Source organism: Lissotriton vulgaris, chromosome 9 (assembly GCF_964263255.1).
Source record: "Lissotriton vulgaris chromosome 9, aLisVul1.2, whole genome shotgun sequence".
NCBI lineage: Eukaryota > Metazoa > Chordata > Amphibia > Caudata > Salamandridae > Lissotriton > Lissotriton vulgaris.
The window spans coordinates 557,820,822-557,844,315 of NC_141697.1; the positions used below are offsets into that span (position 1 = coordinate 557,820,822).

General features: G+C 45.4%; 1 protein-coding gene across 1 annotated transcript in view; it reads right to left on the reverse strand.

The window, feature by feature from the left end:
• The window catches only part of EFEMP2 (EGF-like fibulin extracellular matrix protein 2), a 139,375-nt gene that overhangs the window by 81,230 nt on the left and 34,651 nt on the right, over positions 1 to 23,494 (reverse strand). Inside the window, exon 5 of the mRNA XM_086938072.1 lies at positions 2,872 to 2,994. Within this exon, the coding sequence (XP_086794198.1) occupies positions 2,872 to 2,994 (123 nt within the window). The remainder of the gene's footprint in view (positions 1 to 2,871; positions 2,995 to 23,494) is intronic.

Sequence of the window (23,494 nt, forward strand, 5' to 3'; positions counted from 1 at the left end):
TTGTCTGAACTCATTGTATTGGCTTCCTGTATGCAATTCAAGATACTATGTCATGGTCACAGAGTACTCTACGAAACTGTGCCAATCATTTTACGTGAGCGAGTCACTTTCTACAAGCCTACAATTGCACTTTTCTCTGCTAATCTAGCCATTTTGAGGGCCAAGTGCATTAAAAAGCGAGAATGTGAGGTGATCTTTCAGCCATCTAGCAGCAATCTATTGGAATTCCTTGCCTCTTGATCTTTTCCTTATCTCTGACCTCTTTACCTTTTGAAAGAAGCTAAAGACTTGGCTATTCCAGCCAATACCGGCTTGAGCAGTGTGACAGGCAATCCTCGATTCTAACACCGGGATAACCCCTTGGGTATGATGGTGGCACTTTATAAATACTGTAAAGAAAGAAAGTCAGGTGGGCTGACTAAGAGTTTGGTGGAGAGGGTACTCTGTCATGATGGAATACCCTGTCTTTCAAACTCTAAATCAGCCCCCCTATGTGTACAGAGACACAAATTTTTATTTTGAGGGCATTAGGACACATTAAATGAACCTTGTGTTTGATAAAACGTTAGGTGATTCAACAAGTTCTTAACAATATATTTATTTAAGGTATTTCTTCTATCACTTTTCGTGTCAATATCCTTGCTAAGGATTATCACGTTCCCTTTGCTGCGCAAAGACCAGTACGTTGGTGAGAAATGAGATGAGTGTGGTGAAGGCTCAATATTTAGGATGATAAACACAAAGAATGCTAGTTGAATAATGCCATAATCTTTCATTGGCCCTAGATAGGTGAACATGCAGTGTGCAAACCTGCAAATGTCTGAAAAATACACCCTCCCATCAGGCGTTACTTATACCCTCCATTACCTGTCATTCCAGAAAGGGGCCCTCGCCTCCTTCCAATTTCTGACACTATAGACTGACATTCTTTACCCAAGGTGTTAAAAAATGGGGTCAAAAAGCACAGACTAAACTTGGGCCATACTTAACAGATGTAGAAGATTTTTTTTATATTTACAATCCCTGCAAAATAACAATTGTGAGGGTAATTGAGGAGAAAGTTTTATGGATGGTATTCACTAGTGACCAATTGTAATGTGCTATTAGCATATACAGTACGAACAAGAAGATGCACAAATAAAACAGTGAAGTGATAAAGCTGAACAGTTATTAGATTAATGCCCCTATAACAAGTAACCAGAAAGGGGTTGTGGCATTTAGCAGTCATATTAAATGATTAAACCAAGCTGGTAGGTGTTTACTGTATATAGTAAATCCCTCATATTCACAGTGTAACTCTTAAATGTAGCATACCAGCCTGAATTCAGTGCATACTATACCAAATCCTGCATTACTCTGTATTGGGAATTTTCCACCATTTAATTTCCTTAGGCTTGAACTACTGAAATAACCTAGAGAACAGTGTTAGGGATCAAATGTTTTTTGCACCTGGGAACCACACCTTGTGGAAAACTCTGATCCCTATGAAGAAAGCAGTTTGCCAAGAGATCAGAATTGAGCCCCAACCTCGGAGTCTGGGCCAGTGTACGAATATGCGATGTTAGAGCAAAGCTAGTAGAAAAAAAAATGTTCATTGCGCCTTCTACTCTGGTTGTGTTCTGACAACAGCAGAGGAGAACAATATCGAAACAATATGGAAGCAAACATGACCGCGAGGAATAAGGAACATCGGCATCAGGTAGCAACACAACTTTCTAAACGACATAGAACAACCAAGTTATGTAGAAAATGTGCTGCTTTGAGCATAAAAAGGGGAAACATATTTGGCATAAAACAAATTGTCATACAAAATACAAAAAGTGCTGCACAACATTGAACTATGAAGTACACCAACTGATGGACAATAGAGGCACAACAACAAGACAAAACAGGCAAGAAAAATGCTCAGATATTTCATGGTTGAGAATGAAGACTGTTTGCTATATTGTAAGCAGTTGTGCGTGAACAGAAGAGGCACGGATCATCATTGCGGATTGTGGGATGTAGACCCAGGGGGTTGCGAATAGTGGAGCTCTGAAACTGAAGTTCAATGTGTAACATGTAAAGGTTCTGTTTCAGAAGCCTGTTGGACATAAAAGCATTTATTGCAAAAATCCGAATGGTCTTTATGGTTGGGGTGAAACAAGATATAGGAGGGGATAAACGTTTAAGGAGACCAAGGAGAAGTGTAGAGGGGAAAGATCAAAGAGTTGATTTATCGGGAAAATGGTAGAGGTTCTTGGCTACAGAAAAATAATGGTGTTAAAGATCTCATATGAGTATGTGGTTAAGGTACAAAACTAAACTGATGTTAAGAGACAAAAATTGGATTTACCAAACAGGCTCTAGACTTTGAGAGCAAGATTGATGAAAAGGATCTAGATGGTAGTTGATGGGGATGGACATTCATTTCTCACTCAGAAAAAGTGTTTTTGTACTGCTTTTGAGGAAAGTTTATGCTTAAGGGCATAGAGAGGGATACGAGTCAGGGATTCAAAATAATAGCTATGGATCACTAGAGAGGTTTGAGAACTTTGTACAACTAGGACAATATTGGCTTGCTTTGAATTTAAACATCTACAAAAGAGTCTCAAAGTATATTTTGTCCACAGTGCAAGCTTGTCAGTGGAATGGGGCTAATGAGAGTGTCTTTAGATTGTTAATTTGAGATACAAATGCGGGAGGAAAGAGTTGTCCTCTAATAAAATAAGGATCAGAAGATGCTAAACCTGCCCATATATGTCAGTTGAACAATGAAACAGGGTTTTAGGATGACATTACCCTGAGAGGAATAGATTTTGATGGAGTGGAGGTGAGCATAACAAAGATATAATTTGCTTGAGAAAAGACTTTGCCCTCGTGCACACTCACCTACACATTCAGTTCCTATCTTGCGGTATCCTTCAGGACATTTGCAGTGGAAGCCCCCATGGGTATTGATACACTCTTGGCTTGGCTGGCAGTCATGGATCTCGTACAGGCACTCATTCACATCTGCAAAACAGAACAAAAGGAAACTGAGCTTCTTGAAGAAAACTTCTAATTCATTTAGAACACCCTGTACTCCTCCACCCCACATGTCAATTACATTTCTGTAATGCTGATATTAATATTGAAGAGGTTTGTCCTACTAATGCTACTAGTTAATCAGATAATTTGATGGATACAGGGACCTGAACCATTGTGATTTCTGAGTTCCTTGTATTCTTGGTGGGAGCAGTGGGGTGGCTTGGTGTAATACATATGTTGAGTCTTTGTGCCATGCCCATTGGTGGAAGCAAATTCTGTTTGTAAGCTATGTTTGGAGCAAAAAGGCCTAAAAGCTCTTAAAACAACTTTGAATTCTGAAACAATTGTGAGGTGGATAGCAGCCATGAGAGGTGATAGAGTGCCTCCCAGCAGGATCAGTGCTGTTGCAGGGATAAGCATTACCATATTTGTATGTACTTCCTTTTTGTTGGTGCTGAATGGTAACCACTGCCATTACATTGGGAAAGGGATACATATTGTAGCTTGAGCAGCATGTTGAAGCTTATCTGGTCCAGGACCTACATTATGTATAGTGAAGCAAAGACTTTTTCATTGAACATTGATGCCCAAAATACCCCTCACACCATTGAAAACAAAGGCGAAAGAGAATGGGGCTATTATAGGGCCGCTGTCAACAATGTTCCAGTGTTGTTTGTAACCTCATGGTGAGGTGGCAAAGGGGAATCTAGTCTCTGACTTGCCTACCCACAAATCTGTCAACAAGTTTGTCCTCTAACCCATTCCACAGCACTAAATTTGACATAATTTTCAGGTAAGTAGACAAGACGGGAACCTTGTCCATTATTCTGAGACTCAAGACCTATTCATGCCACCAGTAGAGAGTGAGCTTCACAGCAATGATTGACAAAGTAGTAAACAAACAGGAGACTAAAAAACTAAAACTTAAGTGGGATGCTTGTGACAATTTCCCTTCTCCTCCCCCAATGAGGTAGCTCAAAAGAGAGAGATGAGGCAAGAGAAAAGGGTGAGACACCGTTATTCCATGCTTTTCATTCCAACTTTTGGACAAAAGAAAAGAAGAGATTGTGGTGACATTTGATTACAAATGGCAGGAGTCAAATCAAAGAAAGCTTTGAGAAGATGGTTACCGATGTCTGTTACTGGCAGTGTCTTTCAGGCTACTTCTCATAATCCAGGAAAAACTGAGGCATGACAGAGTCATAGTAGCTACTCAAGTTAGTGACAAGAAACCACTGGTGGAAGGAATACTTTACAAATGGAAATAGAAACAGAGCAGGATCTCCAGGGTGGTCTAAATGGGAGCCGCATCTTACGGGCGATGGATAGTGTTAATGGAGGCAATCAACTATGAAAGGAGCACCCTGGTGAGAAAATAATGGGCCCCCTCACGAAAACAATAAACAAAGGATGTTGCCACTTAAAGTAGAAGCCTAAAAATCTAACTTGTCCTGCACAACTATCGAGGAAAATAAGTGTCCCAAACAAGTTGTTTGAAAAATTCTAGAATTGTTGACAGTTAGTCTTAATCACCATCGCTATCGATATTATTGATCAAGGATAAACAATTCATCCCTCTTTTAAAGGTTCCTGTAGGGAAACTGTTGCCAGAGAATCCAAGGATGATATACCTTGTGTGCAGGCCCCATGCAGTATGCCCTCGGAAGATCGATCTCCTGCACACATTTCCTTCTAACAACTTACTGCCATTGCTATTTCATCCTATTCCCTTACCAATTACTCCTTTTCCTGCCTGGACAGTTAAGCAAGGAGTATGGTGAGTGAGACTTCTAGTCACCTTCTTGTTTCCCATCAAGTACCCTAAAAAGCAGCTACACCTACTGCTACATTTATTTCTCTGCTCAGAGCTCTTGACAGGAGGACACCGGTCCAGTCTGAGCCACTAGTTGTTTTGCACGAACATTCTTGTCCCCTACTTACTGCCAAACGGAGCGGCTTAAATCAAGGTAACAACATGGCACAACAGATGGGAGGCTAACATCAGTAAGTGGTTGTTGTAAAAGGGCCACCAATTTAGTGGTAGGTCGAGCACAGGAAAGCACCTCTGTTGTTCTTGTTGAGTGTGGGTCCCAGAAGTGGTGGCAGCCTTGTATCTTAACCCCTATAGCATCTTGGTGTCCCACCTCTGAACTGTTTCCAGTCCACTTATGCAACAGGGCAGGAGCTCCCCAAGACTAGGGGGTATATTAGCAAGAACCTCGTTAACATTATCGCCGTTTTAGCGACAGGAAATTGCCGTTAAACGGCGATAATGGGCTTGCTAATATGCATTAGAGAATTCCAATAGAAGCCCAGTTTAGATGTGCAGGACATCTAACCTGGGCTTTTATTGGAATTCTATAACGCATATTAGCAAGCCCATTATAGCAGTTTTAGCGGCAGTTTCCGGTTGCTAAAATGGCGATAATTTTAACGAGGTTCTTGCTAATATGCCCTTAAGTATTCAAGATGGACTCCGGAAGTGCAGTACACAATACAGTAAAACAGAAGTAGCACTCTAGAAGTGGAGGCAGGACCCAAGAGTTCTCCAACCCAAACACCCCTGAAAGTAGTGATAACTCTTCCGATGTGGCCCCAATGATTGGAGGCCATACTGTGGATGAGGTCTCCAGAACGCGTGTGTACAGGAAAGGCATACAATGAGCTGTTTAATGGTAGAAACGGAGTATGGAAAGGTCTGTAATGTTCTGCTAGGGTATATAGATTTATTGTAGGATGTGTGGTGTTCCTGGGAGAAGCTGGTGCAGCAAAGGGTCCTAAAGAAAAGTCCTACATAATGTTACGTATCGGCGGGGTAGCATGTGACAGCTTACAGTGATAGAATGGACTGCTGACCCATTTTGAGGTTATCCATTACGAGTGGTCAACCAACAATGCTCGTGGCAAGCACAAGGGATGTGTGTGCCACTGTGGACATTGTTGTAACAGCTCTGTGTGAGTGACAGAAGCTGGCACCACAGTTACAAACACTGCGCCTGTTACTTTTGTGTGCATGACGCTCACACTGTTGTTCCTTTCTTTATTCCTGTTCTGTGTGTATGAAAGAAGCAATACTCTGCTGTTTATGTTGTAACTGTGCTTTAGTGAATCTTGGTGAAATATTTTCACTATTACGAAGCTAATTTGATTGACTTTGCCAATTCTTGTTTTCTCTGTACCTTGCTTCTATTGGTTGACACTCTTCAGTCCGACACAATATTTCCTGGTACAATACTTCAGTTTGTGTAAATGTTACATAATTGAAGTATTTCATAAGCTACCCTTCAATACTATTTCAAAAACGTGTCTTTTAACCATGGTAGTTAGAAAATGTGCTAGCTGTAGGCACACTCTGGAAAAGCATGACGTGTTCACATAGCTACTCGTTTCACTTTGAAACTCGGTCTGTGTGCAGACACTTTGATTTGGTGACATGAAACCATTGCTCGGCAGAGATGGCTTCACTCCTGACGCCCTGTGGTATTATTTAAGTACTCTGGCAATGTTAAGGGGCTCATTTGCTGACCACCGAGAAGAGGACGCCAGAGATATATGCCAGCGGATCTCAGAGCAGGGAGGTTAAGCAGGCCTCCTTTTTGGGCGTACTCAAGTGGTAACAGTTGGCAGAGGGTGCTGCTAAGTATGATGCCAATTTCTCCCCTAGGTGGTCCGACTTTCCGATCTATGACGGAAGGTGGACGGCACTCAGTTACAAAACTAAATTTAAATTAACAAATTGCAGCTCCTGTCTGTGAGAGGGTTGGTAAGTGTGTTTCCCGCTCCCTGTTGGATTGCAGACCTTTGCCACACACTTATTACACAGTGATCTCTGAAGGTGGGCACTCGACGGACAGAGTTACTATCGGGCTATTCTCTAGGTCATGGTGCAGTCGGTGGTTACTCTGCATTATCCACAGTTTCTAGATTCTGATTTTACAGATGAGGTACTTCTAAGGGGGCTTACTTTCGTTGCTGACCAGACTCCAGCACCAGTCATTCCTCGGTGTTGAACTGAAGCTCAGCTGCCTCTGCCTGCACTGCGCCTCATTGCAGAATCCAAAGCAGCCCTGGCAATTTTGTCAAACCAGCCCGAGGGGGGAGGGGGAGATGTCATGGGGGCGGGTGGTGCAAGTGTGAAGCACTGCTGCTTTTGATCCTGGGGGCCAATATTGCAGCACCGCTGCAAAACCAGTCCCCACTGTGGCAAAAACTGACCCCACAGCTGCAAACCCGGCCCCCAACCTCCCGGGGAAACGCCCGATGCCCGCTACAGCCCGTCCAGCCCTGGAAACAGGCCACCGGTGCTCTTGGTTTTGAATTGGTCGGAGCACCCAATGGGCGGGAGGCAACCATTAACACCCTAGACTCAGTGGGGAACTGAGTTTATCTGGGACTATAAGCAATGATACCTACAGAACATTAAGGGCTGGAAAGTTAATTTAAAACCATTTAGGAGAATCAGGACCACAATCAACAAGACATAACCAAGACTTGGGTTAATGAGGGAAACTACTGCTAGTGAGGCAGATAGGGGCAGTTATCGCTCCCATAAAGTCTCGGACGGTAGTTGCTTCTTTAGTCAGTTTTGGCCAGCTGGGGTACCAGATACTACTTGCTGCTGGGCAGACAACATCCACAAAGAAATCAATGACCGAGACCTTTCTTTTTGACCTCCTGGTCATGCAGTGCAGCTGTCTTCACATCGGGTGTTTCAGATTCTTCTTCTTCCAAGGCTGATCAATGCCAACCAGCGACATACGGTTTCTGCCAAATGTCTTTCTGGGTTGGGGCACAGACCCCCTCTTACGAAATCCAGAAGAAGTACACTACTGATTGCATGAGAGTTACTATCTATAGGCGGGTTAATGTTGATTAATGAACACAAGGCCTAATGGAAGCAAACACTGTGAACTAATGAATAACTCTACTTCTACTACTACGCCAGCTGTCGAGGGTGGGCATTGGGCCACTGAAGTGTTTTTCTGGCCCACAATAAGACGTAATGAGCTTTTATGACAGTGGCTTTTACCTCTTTCTAACGGTAATTAGTAAGACTTTTTAAAACCCAATAAAATCTATTTAAAAAAAAATGAGGGTTACTATCTATCCTGCTGTGAGGGTGTGCAGAAGGCAAGGGCGAATCAAAGCATCAGATTTCCTGAAAATCTATACAATTTCCCACTCCAGATAGAGTGTATTTTACAGAATTTCTCAGCATGCAAGGGAAAGACCAGCACCAACTTTTCAAACAATATGTGCTAGATCAGATATCTTCAAACTTTTTTAGGTTGAGCCCCCACAGCTGAATTTATTTAGAAGTCGGGCCCCCCCACCACTTGACAAAAAATTCTGGAACCTGGTATTCTATATAATTGACCGTCATCCGCATTTCCCAGTCCATTTCTGGCTAATAATATTAAACACAGTAAGAGTGTTTAGAAAACTGCAGGTTTGCGAGTTGGTGCGGTGAAATGACAGAGGCTTACTACACAGTCCAAAACTACATTTTTCAAGATAAAATGTGTGCAAATTGTTACGGGTTCTCCACTTAATTCTTGCAAAGCCTCCTCAAAGAAACTTCTGTGGTCAATAAAATGAGTACCATTCAAAGACCATGCTCTCCACTGAGAAGCACTGTCCAATGGCATAAAAAAAAACAATTTCAACTCTGGCCATCCTAAGCAGTACTGCCCCATTCTCACCTCCCAGAAAAAACTCCCCATTCCTGCACTGCCCATCCTATCACAGCTTCTCTTTCCATGAAAAAAAGCGGTTGACTCCTTCTGCAAGGCATTGAGGTAAGCAGTTTATTTGATACACAGGTTGTAGCAGGTGTCTTCCCTGGCAGAGACGTTTTAAGACATAGGCAACCTGGGCTCTGGCCCAGGGAACCAGCCTTTAAGGGGGACCCCTGATAGAGCCAGATCTGTTCTGCAGAGAGCCTTACCCTGACTATCTTGAATCATTCCTAAACAGCTTGTTTTAAATAGCATTTTCCTTTAATTTATTTTTACTGTGGTGATGTGTGAGAGTCTACTAAAGACATTTTGCAGACAAATGTGTTTAAGTTTCATGCAACACCCATAAAAAAAAGTTTCTTTTAGAACAAAATAGCACTGCACACACAAGAAATGGGAGGGTGTCACAGAGATTATTTGCAGTAATATTAGTGAGCTGCCGCTGTGTTACAATATTGAATACACACGTCACTATCCCTGAATATGAAATGTCAACACATTTAGAATTTGGACCAGTGTGCCAGTGCACGGTCAGTGACCATACCAAAGAGGGCATGAAAGAGCTGAAACTGGATCATAAATTCAAAGCTGTTCTGAATATGCGCCCCCCCCCCCAAAAAAAAATCCTTAAGATGTCCCTGTTCCCTGGACCTGGGAGTGAGGCAGGTGTCTTCTTTGGGACAATGGTAGTGCACAGGATTTCTGAGATCAGGTGAAGCAGGTCGCTCCTCTCGGGTAGTGATTGGTACAAGTTCATCCCTGGGATAGACTTTGAGGCTAAAGGCTTTCTCCTTCACAGCGGATGAAAAGGAACTTCCTACTTCTGTAGTGCTCTAGACCCTGCATTTTTATCATAATGCTAGTGATTTGCTTCTGAAGGGTGCAAGTTTGAAAATATAACAATAGGCCAAAGGATACCCAGTGTCTGGGATGTATGACCTAGGAGGTTAATGTCCCAGCTGCTGTGCCTAAAAATGTCAGGTGTACACTACATGTAGAAGGGTGACCTGGGGGGTACATTTTTAGTATGTTGCTGTATTTATGGGTGCTCTGGCGCAAGATGCCAAGACTGTCCCAGGAGTGTGAAGATTGGAGAAAGGGGCTGTATTTGGAGGTGCCTCTCTGAAAAGGACAACCCTGCACCATATCTAGGTGAGAGACTAGGATGCTGAGGTTAGAGTAGGGTGCTAAACCTGAAGATGCAAAGCCTCTGCCTATCGTGCAATGGATGTTGTAGGGGGTTTTAATTAGGGTGTTTTATGCCTGAGGGTGCCAGGCTTAAATCAAAACTGCCCAGTGAAGTAACCAAACGTTTACTGGCAGGGCGTTATAAAACTCCCAAATAAATAAACAACTTGGACGTGGACGCTACAAGGGGGCACACCGGACCAACGACGAATATTGCCATGCCTGTTGCACCAGCCAGCCGCTCCTGGGGCCCTGACGCTGCTGGTCTCCCCTGCCGCCGACGCCACCAATACTGCACGGCCGCTGAGGGGGGGAGACTACAGCTCCCAGGCTGCTTTGCGGCCGCTCCGCCCACTTCCGCCCCGTAGCGTGCCCAGAGGCGCTTAAAGATCTGCTGCTCCCTCGATGGAGCGGGGGACTTGGAAGCTGGAAGGGGGCACACCAGACCAACGACCAATATTGCCATACCTGCTGCACCAGCCAGCCGCTCCTGGGGCCTTGACGCTGCTGGTCTCCCCTGCCGCCGACGCCACCATCACTGCACGGCCGCTGAGGTGGGAGACTACAGCTCCCAGGCTGCTTTGCGGCCGCTCCGCCCACTTCCGCCCGTAGCGCGCCCGGAGGCGCTTAAAGATCTGCTGCTCCCTCGGTGGAGCGGGGGACTTGGACGCTGCAAGGTGGCACACCGGACCAACGGCCAATATTGCCATACCTGCTGCACCAGCCAGCCGCTCCTGGGGCCCTGACGCTGCTGGTCTCCTCTGCCGCCGACGCCACCATCACTGCACGGCTGCTGAGGGGGGAGACTACAGCTCCCAGGCTGCTTTGGGGCCGCTCCGCCCACTTCCGCCCCGTAGCGCGCCCGGGGGCGCTTAAAGATCTGCTGCTCCCTCGGTGGAGCAGGGGACTTGGACGCTGCAAGGAGGCACACCGGACTAACGACCAATATTGCCATACCTGCTGCACCAGCCAGCCGCTCCTGGGGCCCTGACGCTGCTGGTCTCCCCTGCCGCCGACGCCACCATCATCACTGCACGGCCGCTGAGGGGGGAAACTACAGCTCCCAGGCTGCTTTGCGGCCGCTCCGCCCACTTCCGCCCGTAGCGCGCCCGGAGGCGATTAAAGATCTGCTGCTCCCTCGGTGGAGCGGGGGACTTGGACGCTGCAAGGGGGCACACCGGACCAACAACCAATATTGCCATACCTGCTGCACCAGCCAGCCGCTCCTGGGGCCCTGACGCCGCTGGTCTCCCCTGCCGCTGACGTCACCATCACTGCACGGCCACTGAGGGGGGAGACTACAGCTCCCAGGCTGCTTTGCGGCCGCTCCGCCCACTTCCACCCAGTAGCGCACCCGGAGGCGATTAAAGATCTGCTGCTCCCTCGGTGGAGCGGGGGACTTGGACGCTGCAAGGGGGCACACCGGACCAACGACCAATATTGCCATACCTGCTGCAACAGCCAGCCGCTCCTGGGGCCCTGACGCTGCTGGTCTCCCCTGCCGCAGACGCCACCATCACTGCACGGCCACTGAGGGGGGAGACTACAGCTCCCAGGCTGCTTTGCAGCCGCTCCACCCATTTCCGCCCGTAGCGGGCCCGGAGGCGCTTAAAGATCTGCTGCTCCCTCGGTGGAGCGGGAGACTTTGACGCTGCGATGGGGGCACACCGGACCAATGACCAATATTGCCATACCTGCTGCACCAGCCAGCCGCTCCTGGGGCCCCCTGCCGCCAACGCCACCATCACTGCACGGCCGCTGAGTGGGGAGACTACAGCTCCCAGGCTGCTTTGCGGCCACTCCGCCCACTTCCGCCCCGTAGCGCGACCGGAGGCGCTTAAAGATCTGCTGCTCCCTCCGCGTCGCAGACGCGCGCGGGCGGCGCCGGGCTAAGCCCGGGCAAAGGGCGGGCCGTCTGTGGCCGTTAGAGGATGGAGGAGGACGGGACGGGCCACCCCCCCTTGCCCGACGGGACCAGGACTCCTTTGGCCTAGCGATTGGAGTACAGATAAGCTACGAGAAGAAGGTCCAGAAGGCTCACTGATTTGGACTTTGAACATTGGACCAATCAATACAGTAAGCTAGAAATATTAAGGGGGGTTTAATAGTGTGTGCATAGGCATTGCCATTCGTGAACGGGTGCAGTTATAAAATTGGGCACTTGGTTTCGTGTAACATGGCCCCAAAGGTTAACACTCGGGCCACAAGAGTGAAATCAAATATGCCTCTAACCCCCAAGGTAATTGTGCAAGACTGTAACATAGGGTCCCCATTTGGCATACAGCCAACTGCGATAGATTTAATGCTGCGGAAAGTCAATAACGAAATAGAGTGCACAGAGAGAAGACTGTCTATAACGCCACCAGTAGACACCACTATTGCGCCAAAGGTTAATATTGATGAACTGACAGTCAATCCCACTGGTATAGAGTCCCTAACCCAGGAAATTCCCTGCGCCCAATTAGCCACTTGCACACCGGTGACAATAGTCACATCAGACAAGAAAGAGACCTAATGAGGTAGAAGATACTGAGGTCACTGAGGTTTACCAAATAGGTCCTCCATCTTGGATGGCTGATGTAGTCACAAGCCTACAAAACTCCCTTTAACTACTCATAGCAAGTCAGATTAAACCTATAATCAGTAGACTTGACAAAATTATAAATGAGTTAAACAAGAGAGGTAGGACCCAGGCTATAACTGCAAATAATTGTGTCAACGGCAGTATCTCCACAATAGCCACTAGCCCACTCATTCAGCCTGCCACATTAATTGACCACACAGAGAGTAGACAGCATAGTGGAGTGCGCGATACCACACTAATAGATTCTTCAACATCTATGAATGCGGCATCACGCCAGGGCAGAGGGCCTAGTGTAATTGAAGGGGGGCCAAGCATGTTAACAGCATGCGCGCAAATGGGAAAATCAGTACCCCAAAACAAGATGTGATGTCAATGCAAGAGCAGTGAAACCCCTACCCAGCATAAATCTGCCTCCTGTGGCCTATCCTTATGTAGTGGTTCTCGGGGGTGTTCCAGAATTAAAACCTGAGCAGAAAGATTCTTACCCGAGCTTAGAAATAAGACAATTGCGTGGTTGAACAAAAATAGACCACTGGGAGGGAACGAATGTGGAGAAATTATGAACGTCAGAAGGGTGAACTGGATAGGCAATAAAAACAAAGACCTGGCAGGGAAGTGCATAATTGTGAATTTCCGGGACAAGAGCCTGGTGGAATATATACTGTCGGAGGGACTATCACACCCATCAAGTAACATCAAAACGCTGCCACTGGGATATTTTTACCCTTCACATCGCGGCCCTTTTGGCCCCAGACACTTTCCGGGGAGAGCAGGCATGGACCAACTCACTTATGGGATGGGAAGGCTAGATACAACCGCTGTGAGGGTGCAAGAACAAGACGCTGCCATGTGGGAGAATAGATTCAGCCCCCTATTGAGCTTAGACAACAATGATTGACTACGAATACACCAGGTATCAGTCACTGAGGGTTTTGACATGAAGGGTGACATAATAATTTCTCTCGGTGGGAAGGCAGAAACATGAGGATGACGAATATTAATGCACCAAAAACAACTGTCAGTCAAATACATTCCCCAATGGCCACCACAGACAGGGAGATTGCTAAGGAGGCTGTAATGCATCAAACTCCCCGAATAACTCTAACACAGGAGGAAAATGGGAGGGTGGCATCAGCGCAGCAGCTGATACATAATTCTGGGACTTACAACACACCCCAAAGGTCAGAGGATAGGCCGATGTCTGACTGTCAGAGAAATAAAAATCCAGCAGGGGACTATGAGGGGGAGCAAAAAAATTTATCTTGGAACGTCGCGGGCCTGGCCGGAAAATTCCACAACAAAGAATGGAGAGAGTTCATAGGGGGGGTTCCAGATAATTTGTCTGCAAGAAACCTGGGCACTTGAAAATAACCCGTTTCATATGGCTGGTTATAAATGTTTTTTTGTGTCAGCACAAAAGGCTAGCTCAGGAAGAGCTATTGGAGGTCTGGTGGTATGCACAGATCTTAACATGAAAGGTGTATGGACGAGCCCTCCGTGGCTGGCTCATAACATATAGGCACTACGGTATGTAAGGCCGGGACTCAGACTAACATTGTTTAATTTATACAATGCAGGGATCGTGAATGGAGAAAACCGCACACTACCGTAACTAGACCACAGACTCCAACAGGAGCTAGATCATAGAAAAGGGGCCATGGAAAAATCTTTGGTAGTTCTGGGGGACCTAAATTGTCACCTATGCCCAACATTGTTCCCATTGAATGTAGATTGGTCCCGATGCTCCTTGGAGAAGGGCCCACATTTCGAACATTCCACAGAAGGTTTAGTTCTTAGTAACCTATTAAAGACTTATGACCTGGAACATACAATTGATTTGGTCAGCCTAGTAGGGGACGGGTCCCTTACCCTAATTTTTAAAGGAAGAGGTTGCTCTCCTATATTGACTATATCCTGGTGTCTAGACATGCAAAAAAGTCAATTAGTACAGTAGGGATTGAGTGGAGTGGATTTAGCGACCACAACCCCCTAATTTTAATATTCAAACAGTGGGGCCGCTCTAAGTTTTGTCCCCGATGGATAGTGTATTGAAGGTCACAGATAGAGGAAGGCGGCTCAGATGGGCAAAAATTGCCAGGGAGGCGTTTTACAAAGAGCTAATATTACAAGGGAAGGCACAGTTTGAGGAATGCTTAGGACTGAGGGTAGAAACTTGCTTAGGGCATTTAGCTCAGTGACCAAGTTGGTGGACGGTTTATTAAAAACGAAAGCACCTAAGAGGAACAAACTGCAGCCGAGGTGGTTCGATGGCAAGTGCTCACGAGCCCTGAGAGATTTAAAACTTAATTTAAAAACTAAGCCCAGGGACTCATAGAATAGGACAGTTCAGATGCATGTACAAAAATGCACTGAAACAGAGAAAGACCTCCCTACAAATAAAAGCTAGGGCAGATCTGAGAGAGGCGGGAGAAAGAAGGGATATGTCCCAATTTTGGAGGATTGTCAACAATTCTTGCTTTCAGGACTGTAAAACCCCCAAGATCGGGACGAGCATCCTACCGGAACAGTGGGTCTCACACTTCGAGGGTTTATATAACCATAATCAGGACACATAAATGGACTGGGTGGTGGACGGTCAGCAGGCACCAGGAATTGAGTTCACCCTTGCAGAAATAATAGCTGGGATCCAGGGCCTCACACACAACAAGGCGCCGGGCCCTGATGGATCCCCACCTGATTTATACCTGAGTAAAGTAGATCTTTGGGCCCCCATTCTTACAAGAGTGTTTAACACTGCAGTTCAGTTCGGTTTGCCCCGATCTTGGTCTACAGCGGTTATTGTCCCTATTTTTAAGAAGGGCAACAGGGACAACCCGCAATGTTACAGACCTATTTCTCTGATCGACGTCTCAGCAAAAGTTTTAGGCCGGGTAATTCTTCAAAGGCTTATGCACTGGACTGAGGAACACCACCTAATCACTGATATCCAGTACGGCTTCAGAGTAGGAAGGTCCACAAGCGATCAGTGCCTTAATTTGTATTTGCTGGTTGCTAAATATACTAAAGCCAGCAATTAGGCCATGTATCTGGGCTTCATGGATCTGGCAGCAGCCTTTGATCATGTGAACAGGAACAAGTTATGGGGCCTGATGAGGGATATGGGAATTGATCCAGGCCTAATCCACATCTTGAGTGAATTACACCAGGACACAACAGCTAGGGTACGTTACAACATGGAGGGGTGGAACACAGATTCATCCCCCTGTACTAGTGGAGTGCGACAGGGTTGCATTCTAGCTCCCTTTCTGTTTTCACTCCACATTAATAACCTAAAGCAGGCATTGCTGGCTTTAAACTCTGACTGCCCAAAAGTAGGGTTGCGTCATATTCCGGTACTTTTGTACGCGGATGACGCAGTCCTGCTAGCACGCACACCGAGGGGCCTGCAGCGCTTAATCGACGGTTTTGTAAAATTCATGGGGACTCTGGATCTGTCTGTAAACCTGAGCAAATCCTTCATGATGTTAGCTGGCACCAAACTGAGTAAAAGGTTCTCGTATAGGATAGGGAACCACACATTAGAGAAGGTCAAGACTTTTTCCTATTTAGGGTTATTGTTCGACGGGGCACTCACATTTAGATCTTTAGTGGTGGACCGCCGTTCAAAACTAATCTCCACGAATGGTGTCATAGCAAATTATGGACGCAGGTTGGGTCGTTGGTCCCCTGAACAGGTTCTGAACCTTTATAGATCGATAGGATGTGCAAGAGTAACGCACGGGTCGGAAGTCTGGAGCTACGCAAATGTGGATCAATTGCAAGTCGAGGAAAACAAATATATGCGGAGGATCTAAAAAGTTCCTCAGTCCACCTCAACTGCAATTGTACATAGCGAACTGGGGTGTCCATTTATTGAGGATCAGATCAGGGCAAGACCCATATTGGCATGGTTGAACACATGGTCAAACCCGGAGGCAGGCCTAGGTAGACAAATCTTGAGAGACTGCCTGCAGAGGGACAAAGGGTTACTTATCCCATGGTTAAACTATGTCAAGACCACCCTGGAAAGTATTGACCGGGAGTATCTATTTATCAACCCTAAGATCATTGTACCCTCAGATAAACCAAAAATAAAAAAACTGTTAACCGATCATTTTGTGAATTGCAGATCAGCAGAGGACACAACAAAACAATCTGTAGCTGCCCTTAGTCTTATAAAAAATGAAGGCATGGAGCCATACTTGTACCTGGTTCATAACACACATGATAGATTTCTGATGACCCGCCTTAGGTTTAACTTAATACCTCACCTATTAGCGGATCCTGCAGGATTTACGCCAACAATTGCACAGAAGGGTGCTTGCGGCTGCGACAGTAGGTCTCCGCAAGACACCCTTCATTTCGTATTGCTTTGCCCCTTTTTTAAATATCCCCGGTGTAAATATTTGGTACAGATTTTAAAGAGAGAAAAATTTAGGCACGCTAAATTGGCTTTACTCTATTTACAAAGAGCCAATGACCCTTGGACCCTCCACTGCATTATGAACTTTTTGAGGCTTTCTGTGAGGCTAAGAAATACAAGAGGAGTTAGCTAAAACTATGTGTTTTTTCTAAAAAAGTTAAACTTTTTTATCTACTTGTAATGGTAATTCCAGATGACTGTTAGCTGTAATTGAATTCTATTTTATTCTGTACATATATTGCACTTTTATGATGTATTTTTTTTAATCGAATAAAGAATTACTGAACTGAACTGAAAATAAACAATAGAACTAAGAAAGAGGCAGACATTAAGTGAGACAGTCAAAAATAGGATACAGGGAGTATGCGATGGTCACTATGCTGTGAAACCGAAAGTGAACATACTACTTTCAGGCAAGCAGATGCCCTATGAAGAAGGACTGTCTGTTCGCTTTTTCTTCAGATCTGACTTACCTGTTGGTGATTTAAAATGCTCAGAGGCATAACCCTTCACAGCGAGGCAGCACGCAGGGCAAACAGCAGGAGTGAAGAAGTGCCACACTACCAAAAGGTAGTAATATGCAGGAGCTTTGTGCATGCAAATTTCGCGGCACTTCCTGCCATCTATGGTGCTGTCTACTTCATTGGTGGCACGTCAGTGGTGACATTCCTATGTGCTAATCGGCTGCTGTTCTCTATTCCAAAAGCCCCATTTGAAATGGGTGAAGAACAGGCGTGCAACGCCCATTGGACTTAAAGGGCTTCTCTCCCCCTCCCCCTCCCCTCCTGCATCTGTGGGTGGCAGCCCGGGATGAGACAGCTTCGCAGGCGCACACACAGCTGCATCCGAGTACTTCACAGGTCTTTTAAAGACCTTTTGCTTGCTAATGAGGTGTTAATGGTCTTCACCCCTTCTTAGGGCCCCTGCAGCTCCACTCTGCCTCTCCGCCATGGGAAACAATGAAAGGTGAAATTTTATGGTGGTGTCACAGTTTGAATTAAACGATGTGGCATGGGGAATGTGGTTATTGTGGCAGGCAGGGCACACTCTGTGGCAAGGGGCCAATGTTTATGATGTCCGCACCTCAGCCTACTAGACAATTACAGATGTTGGTGCAGGGTTTCATGAATAACATAGAGGAAAGACAAATACAATCTAGTGAAGTACCACTGTTTTGTGCAGGCACTCCCTGTGTACTGCCACACAAACAGTACAGGGGACATAGCATACCAAACACAAAGCCAGAATGTAAGGACTACAATTATGCAGGACTGCACAGGCTTTATATGGGCAAAAAAGGCTGTAGACAGTTTGACCAGGAGGGTCACAGGTAAAAAGCCAAGCACCTCTGGAACCATGACTATCTGCCACCTCTTAGGCACCCCGCAACTTAGTTCAAAGGGGCAGCAGCCCTTCTTTTACTTAAGTTTGGTGGACACTTCAAGTGTCCCCTCTGGACGAGAGAGCCTTTCGCTCTGCTGGTGAATGTAACAAAAATAATGAAACACGTCAGAATCACTGGACTCACAGTTTATGGAGTCCACTGGTGTAATATATCGGGTTGGCTGGAAAAAAAAGTCAAGCATGAGAAGGGTAGCACAGCTTCCACAGCTATACCAGGACTTTTGACCTTACTGACTATGTTACTATGCCTGAGCCAGCACTGGAGTAAATGGTATCCAGGTGTAACTCTGGGGGAAGGTGATATGCCTTTGGTGCCTTGGGGTAACATGATGTTTTAAGTAATAGACTGTTTAGATGCTGTACTCTTAGCATGAATGGCTGATTGACAGGGGGAATTCATCAAATTACATAAATCCCTCTTTAGTAAATTGCTAGACCTTCTTACAAAAAGACCAAAAAAAGGGACTGGCACAGCAAACGCAAAACCAGTAGGAAAACCTTGGTACAATAAGGAATGCCGTGTTGCTAAAACCATTTTGATTGAGGCAATTAAAAGAAAAAGTCCTGTAGAAATAAAAGATAAAAGGAAATCATACAACACGATAATGGTAAAAGCAAAATCCTCTTGGGATGAGGAATTATGGTCCAGCATGCTATCAGCAGCCAAAACCAAGGACCAGAGGCACTTTTGGGAATTAGTGGCTAAGGGGAACAAACGTGAGAAGGGCTCTAGAGAGGTTTTCCTAGACGAGGCCACGTGGGTAAATCATTTTACAATGTTGTACGCAGCTAAAACTACTGAGGTCACTTCTCTGGAAGAATCCGCTTCTATCCAGCCAGTGAAACCACTCCCACTGGTAGTCTTTGACTTGCATGAAACTGAGTTAGCAATTGCTTCAGTCAAACAAGGGAAGGCACCTGGACTCGATAAAATCCCAGGCGATCTTTATTTGCATAATATTGATGTTTGGGCACCATATTTAAACCATTTATTTAATGCTATTGCGGCTGGTGACCAAATCCCGGACACATGGGATGGTGCAGAAATTATTACAATTTTTAAAAAGGGGGATAGAGGCGATCCAGCTAATTATCGCCCCATTAGTCTTTTAGATATAACCCAAAAGATATACGCCAGGCATATATTAAACCGTATAAACACGTGGTTGGATGAAGAATTCGTTTTATCAAAATATCAGGCGGGGTTTAGGGAAAAAACTGGGACCATAGATCAGGTACTAAGGTTATGCTGCTTGTACTGGAAATATGTTATCATCCGCAAGGGCCACTTGTATGTGACCTTTGTAGATTTACGAGCAGCATTTGATCTAATACCTCGTGACCTACTCTGGAAGTCCTTGGAAAGGCAGGGACTCCCTGGAGAACTATTAAAACTGGTGATGGGCCTGCACCAGGAGAACTATGCTAAGGTTAGGTGGGGCCCAAATGGGGAACTTACAGACCCAATCCCCATAAAAAGGGGAGTACGCCAGGGATGCGTACTGGCTCCCACACTTTTTTCCCTTTTTGTCAATGATATTGCAGCTTACATGGAGAATTGTGATAATGATTCGCCCCGATTGGGAGGGGAACGAGTACCGTCCCTCCTCTTCGCGGACGATACGATCCTCATTTCACAAACTCCTCGGGGCCTCCAGATCTTATTAGATAGGTTCCAGCAATATTGTACTTTAAAAGGGTTAGAAATCAACATAAAAAAAACAAAATATATGGCACTAAACCCGCACAAAAGTTTTAAAAGAAACCTAATGTTAAATGGTCATAAACTTGACTATGAACAGAGCTTCACATATTTAGGGGTATTACTAGATTCGTCAATGGGATGGAGACCCCAGCTAGAAAAATCAAAAATAGTGTTCAAACAAAATTGTCTCCCTATACTAAAAAGACACAACAAATGTGTGAATAAGGCAGTTACCCCAGCAATAGAGATTTTCAGGTACAAGGTCCAATCAGCTGTTCTGTACGGGCCAGAACTATGGGGTCCAGTATGCAGATAGACCTTTGAAATACAGGAGAATAAGTTTATCAGGGCATTATTAAAAGTTCCCAATAACACTCCATTGATACCATTATTTCTGGACTTAAACATTAAGCACACTGACCACCATGCAATGTTGAGACCATTATTATTATGGGTTAGACTATGGACAACCCCCGAACTGACTGACTACAAAAATGGGTTGAAAGAAGTATTGGACCTAGATAGTGGTAGTAAAATGTATTGGTTTAAGCACGTAAGAGCGTGGCTAACCAAACTAGGTCTAACCCATTTTTGGAGTGAGCCGGAGTCCTTAAATATGGCCTCCAAGAAAATTGTTAAACTGTCCTGCTGGTCCTATATGAGCCACGATTCTGCGTACTTTAGATCGCACGGCCCTTTAACCGAACATTTTTTAATGGTTAAAAATGTGGCTCATTTTGAACCATTTCTCGATGAGGTTCAGCCGCCACTGGCCAAAACCCTGTACTTGAAATATAGATATGGAACATTGAGAACCAAGGCCACTGAGAAAAGCTGGGGGAAGACAAACAGTGATTACTGCACTTTATGTTCAAACAACATAAGGGAAGACATCTTACATATATTGTTTTTTTGTCCTAGCTATGGTAAAGCAAGGAAAAAATGGATAGTGCCATTATGCCACATCATTGGCTCTACTTCCCATAAGGAAGCTGGTAGAATTCTAAAAACTGATACCAGCCAAGTAACTGTGTTTGGAATTAGTAGATTTCTTCTGGCTGTACACTTCATTAGATTGAAAATGTCTCTTCCTTTCTAAGCCGTATACCCTGCGGATCTGTTCAAACCACGGATCATGCTTTTTTTCTTCGTTTTATTTGTTTTGTTAATTTTAAATCTATGCCTTGGCGGTTATAAATTCGATTTAATGATTTTTAATTCTGTAATAATGTATTTTAACTTTTTTAATATATTTATCAATTTTGTGATAATTCTAAACCATAATAGTGTGTCCTAAAATAATGACGTGTAGCATTGATTATTGATTTTTTTGACATTGTATAATGTATTTTTATCGTATATCTTTTATGTTGCAAAGCAACGAAATAAAGATTATTGAATTGAATTGAATTGACAGGAGTACTTATAGTGTTACTTCTTCAAACAAATCTTTTCTAGGTGATATGCATCGCCTCTAAGTGCGGTAAAGCCCAGGATAGCGTATCGGTTTTCACAATACCTACTACTTATGGAACAAGAACGTTCTGATGTTTTTCGGTTCGGAGCGCGAGGTGGCTCCGAGCTAGATATTTGCAACACAAGGAGGATGGACATGATTCTCACTTTAATAGAAGGTTTAAATTTGAGAAATGTATTAATTGGCCAACATGGTCTTTCAGGAGTGCTGCATGACTTTCCTCCAGTGAAGTCAATAACCTGTCTCATCCAAGTTAAAGGTCACCGATTGACTGTTGCCAAAGCTGCCTGCTCAGTTGGGAATCATATCAATAGCTGCAGCTGGAAGCCATTGAAAAGATTATTATTTAACAACTAAAGCATGAAGCAGTCTACAGCACTTTTGAGTTATATGATGTACCTGTCACGGTCTGGGGCTATCTCTCTATTTGTGAGTTGTCCCTCTCAATCGTCATGTGGCTCGTGGTCTCGCAGTGCTTGTACGAAAGCTTCCCATGCCGCCGCTGCCTCCAGTAGTTTATCGTTATTTTGCCTGCGCGCCAGTTGGTACTTTAGCGCGCTTTCCCTGGTGGCCCATTTTAGGAACTCGCCCTTCCATCTTGTGCTGGCGGGGCCCACTGATGCTTTCCAATGTTTCGTAATTTCCCGTTTTGCTAATATAAGTCCCATGTCTATAAATTTACTCGTAATCTTATTCTTGGATGTGCGGGGGAACCAGTGTAGTATACTAACGGCCATATCAAACTCCAATTGCCTCTCTGTTATCGCATTTAGGGTATCTCCCACCTCCTTCCAATAGAGTCCCATCGCTGGGCAAGACCAGATCAGATGGTCGAGTTCTACCCCAACTCTCGCGCATCTGGGGCAAGCCGCTTCTTCTACCTTCAAATATTGCCGAATTTTCCCAGGTGTTAAGTATGCTCTATGGAGTATATAAAAGTGTACTAATTGGAACCTTGCGTTCCTCATGCTCTTCCAGCTCGTCGCACTATCTGAATCCAGGCTGCTTCGGGGATATCTTTACCTAAATCAATTTCCTACTTTCCTTTCAGCGCATCTAGGGGTGGTAGACCTTCATTGAGCATTCTAGAGTACAAGCACATTACCGCCTTAAAAGTCCCTGCTGCCATCATAGTATACTGGCAAGCCATCGTCGTCTTGGGTTCCATCAGTCCTTCCTTCCAGTGCGCCTGCATCACTCTAGTTAACGCTGCATACAACAAGAAACCTCCCCTCGGTAGATCAAATCTCTCTTGGAGAGTTTGGTAGTGTAGCATAACTCCATCTTCGTACAAGTCCCCTAACATTTGCAATCCTGCTTCCTCCCAAACCTGTAATTGTGACCAATCCCCACCGTGCGGCAACGCTGTCACCATCCCAAGTGGCATTTCAGGCTCATACGGGTGCAGCACTCCCGCCCTGCGTTGGGAGCCATTCCAGCAGAGTCTGAACGTTTTCTCCTCTGTGAGAAGGTCCCCGAGGTCTAGCTTCTGCTGCAATACTATATACGAGAGGACGTGGCGCGGTGTTCCTCTACCCCTCTTGTGCTCCGGTCCTCTGAATTCCCTTGCTACTTCCTGTGTGAATATCTGCAGTTGAGCTGCTAAATAGTATAGCTCAAAATCTGGGACTGCCAGTCCTCCCTCAGTTTTGGGTCGTATGAGCGTCGTCTGTGCGACTCTACGCCTGCCCGCACGCCAGAGAAAAGACCCCACTAGAGATTTCAGTAATTTGAAAGTGAAGCCAGGTATCCACACTGGCAGCGTCCTAAAATAATACAAGAATCGAGGGAGTGCTATCATTTTCAAGAGGGATATGCGGCCTGTTACCGATAACGGGAGGGTGGCCCAGAATGCCATGCTGCCTTTCAGCGCTCTCACGCCGCGGCCCACATTCTCCTCCAGCATGTCCGCCGTCGCGTGGTAGATATGTACCCCTAGGTATTTCAAACAGGTGGGTTCCCAGCT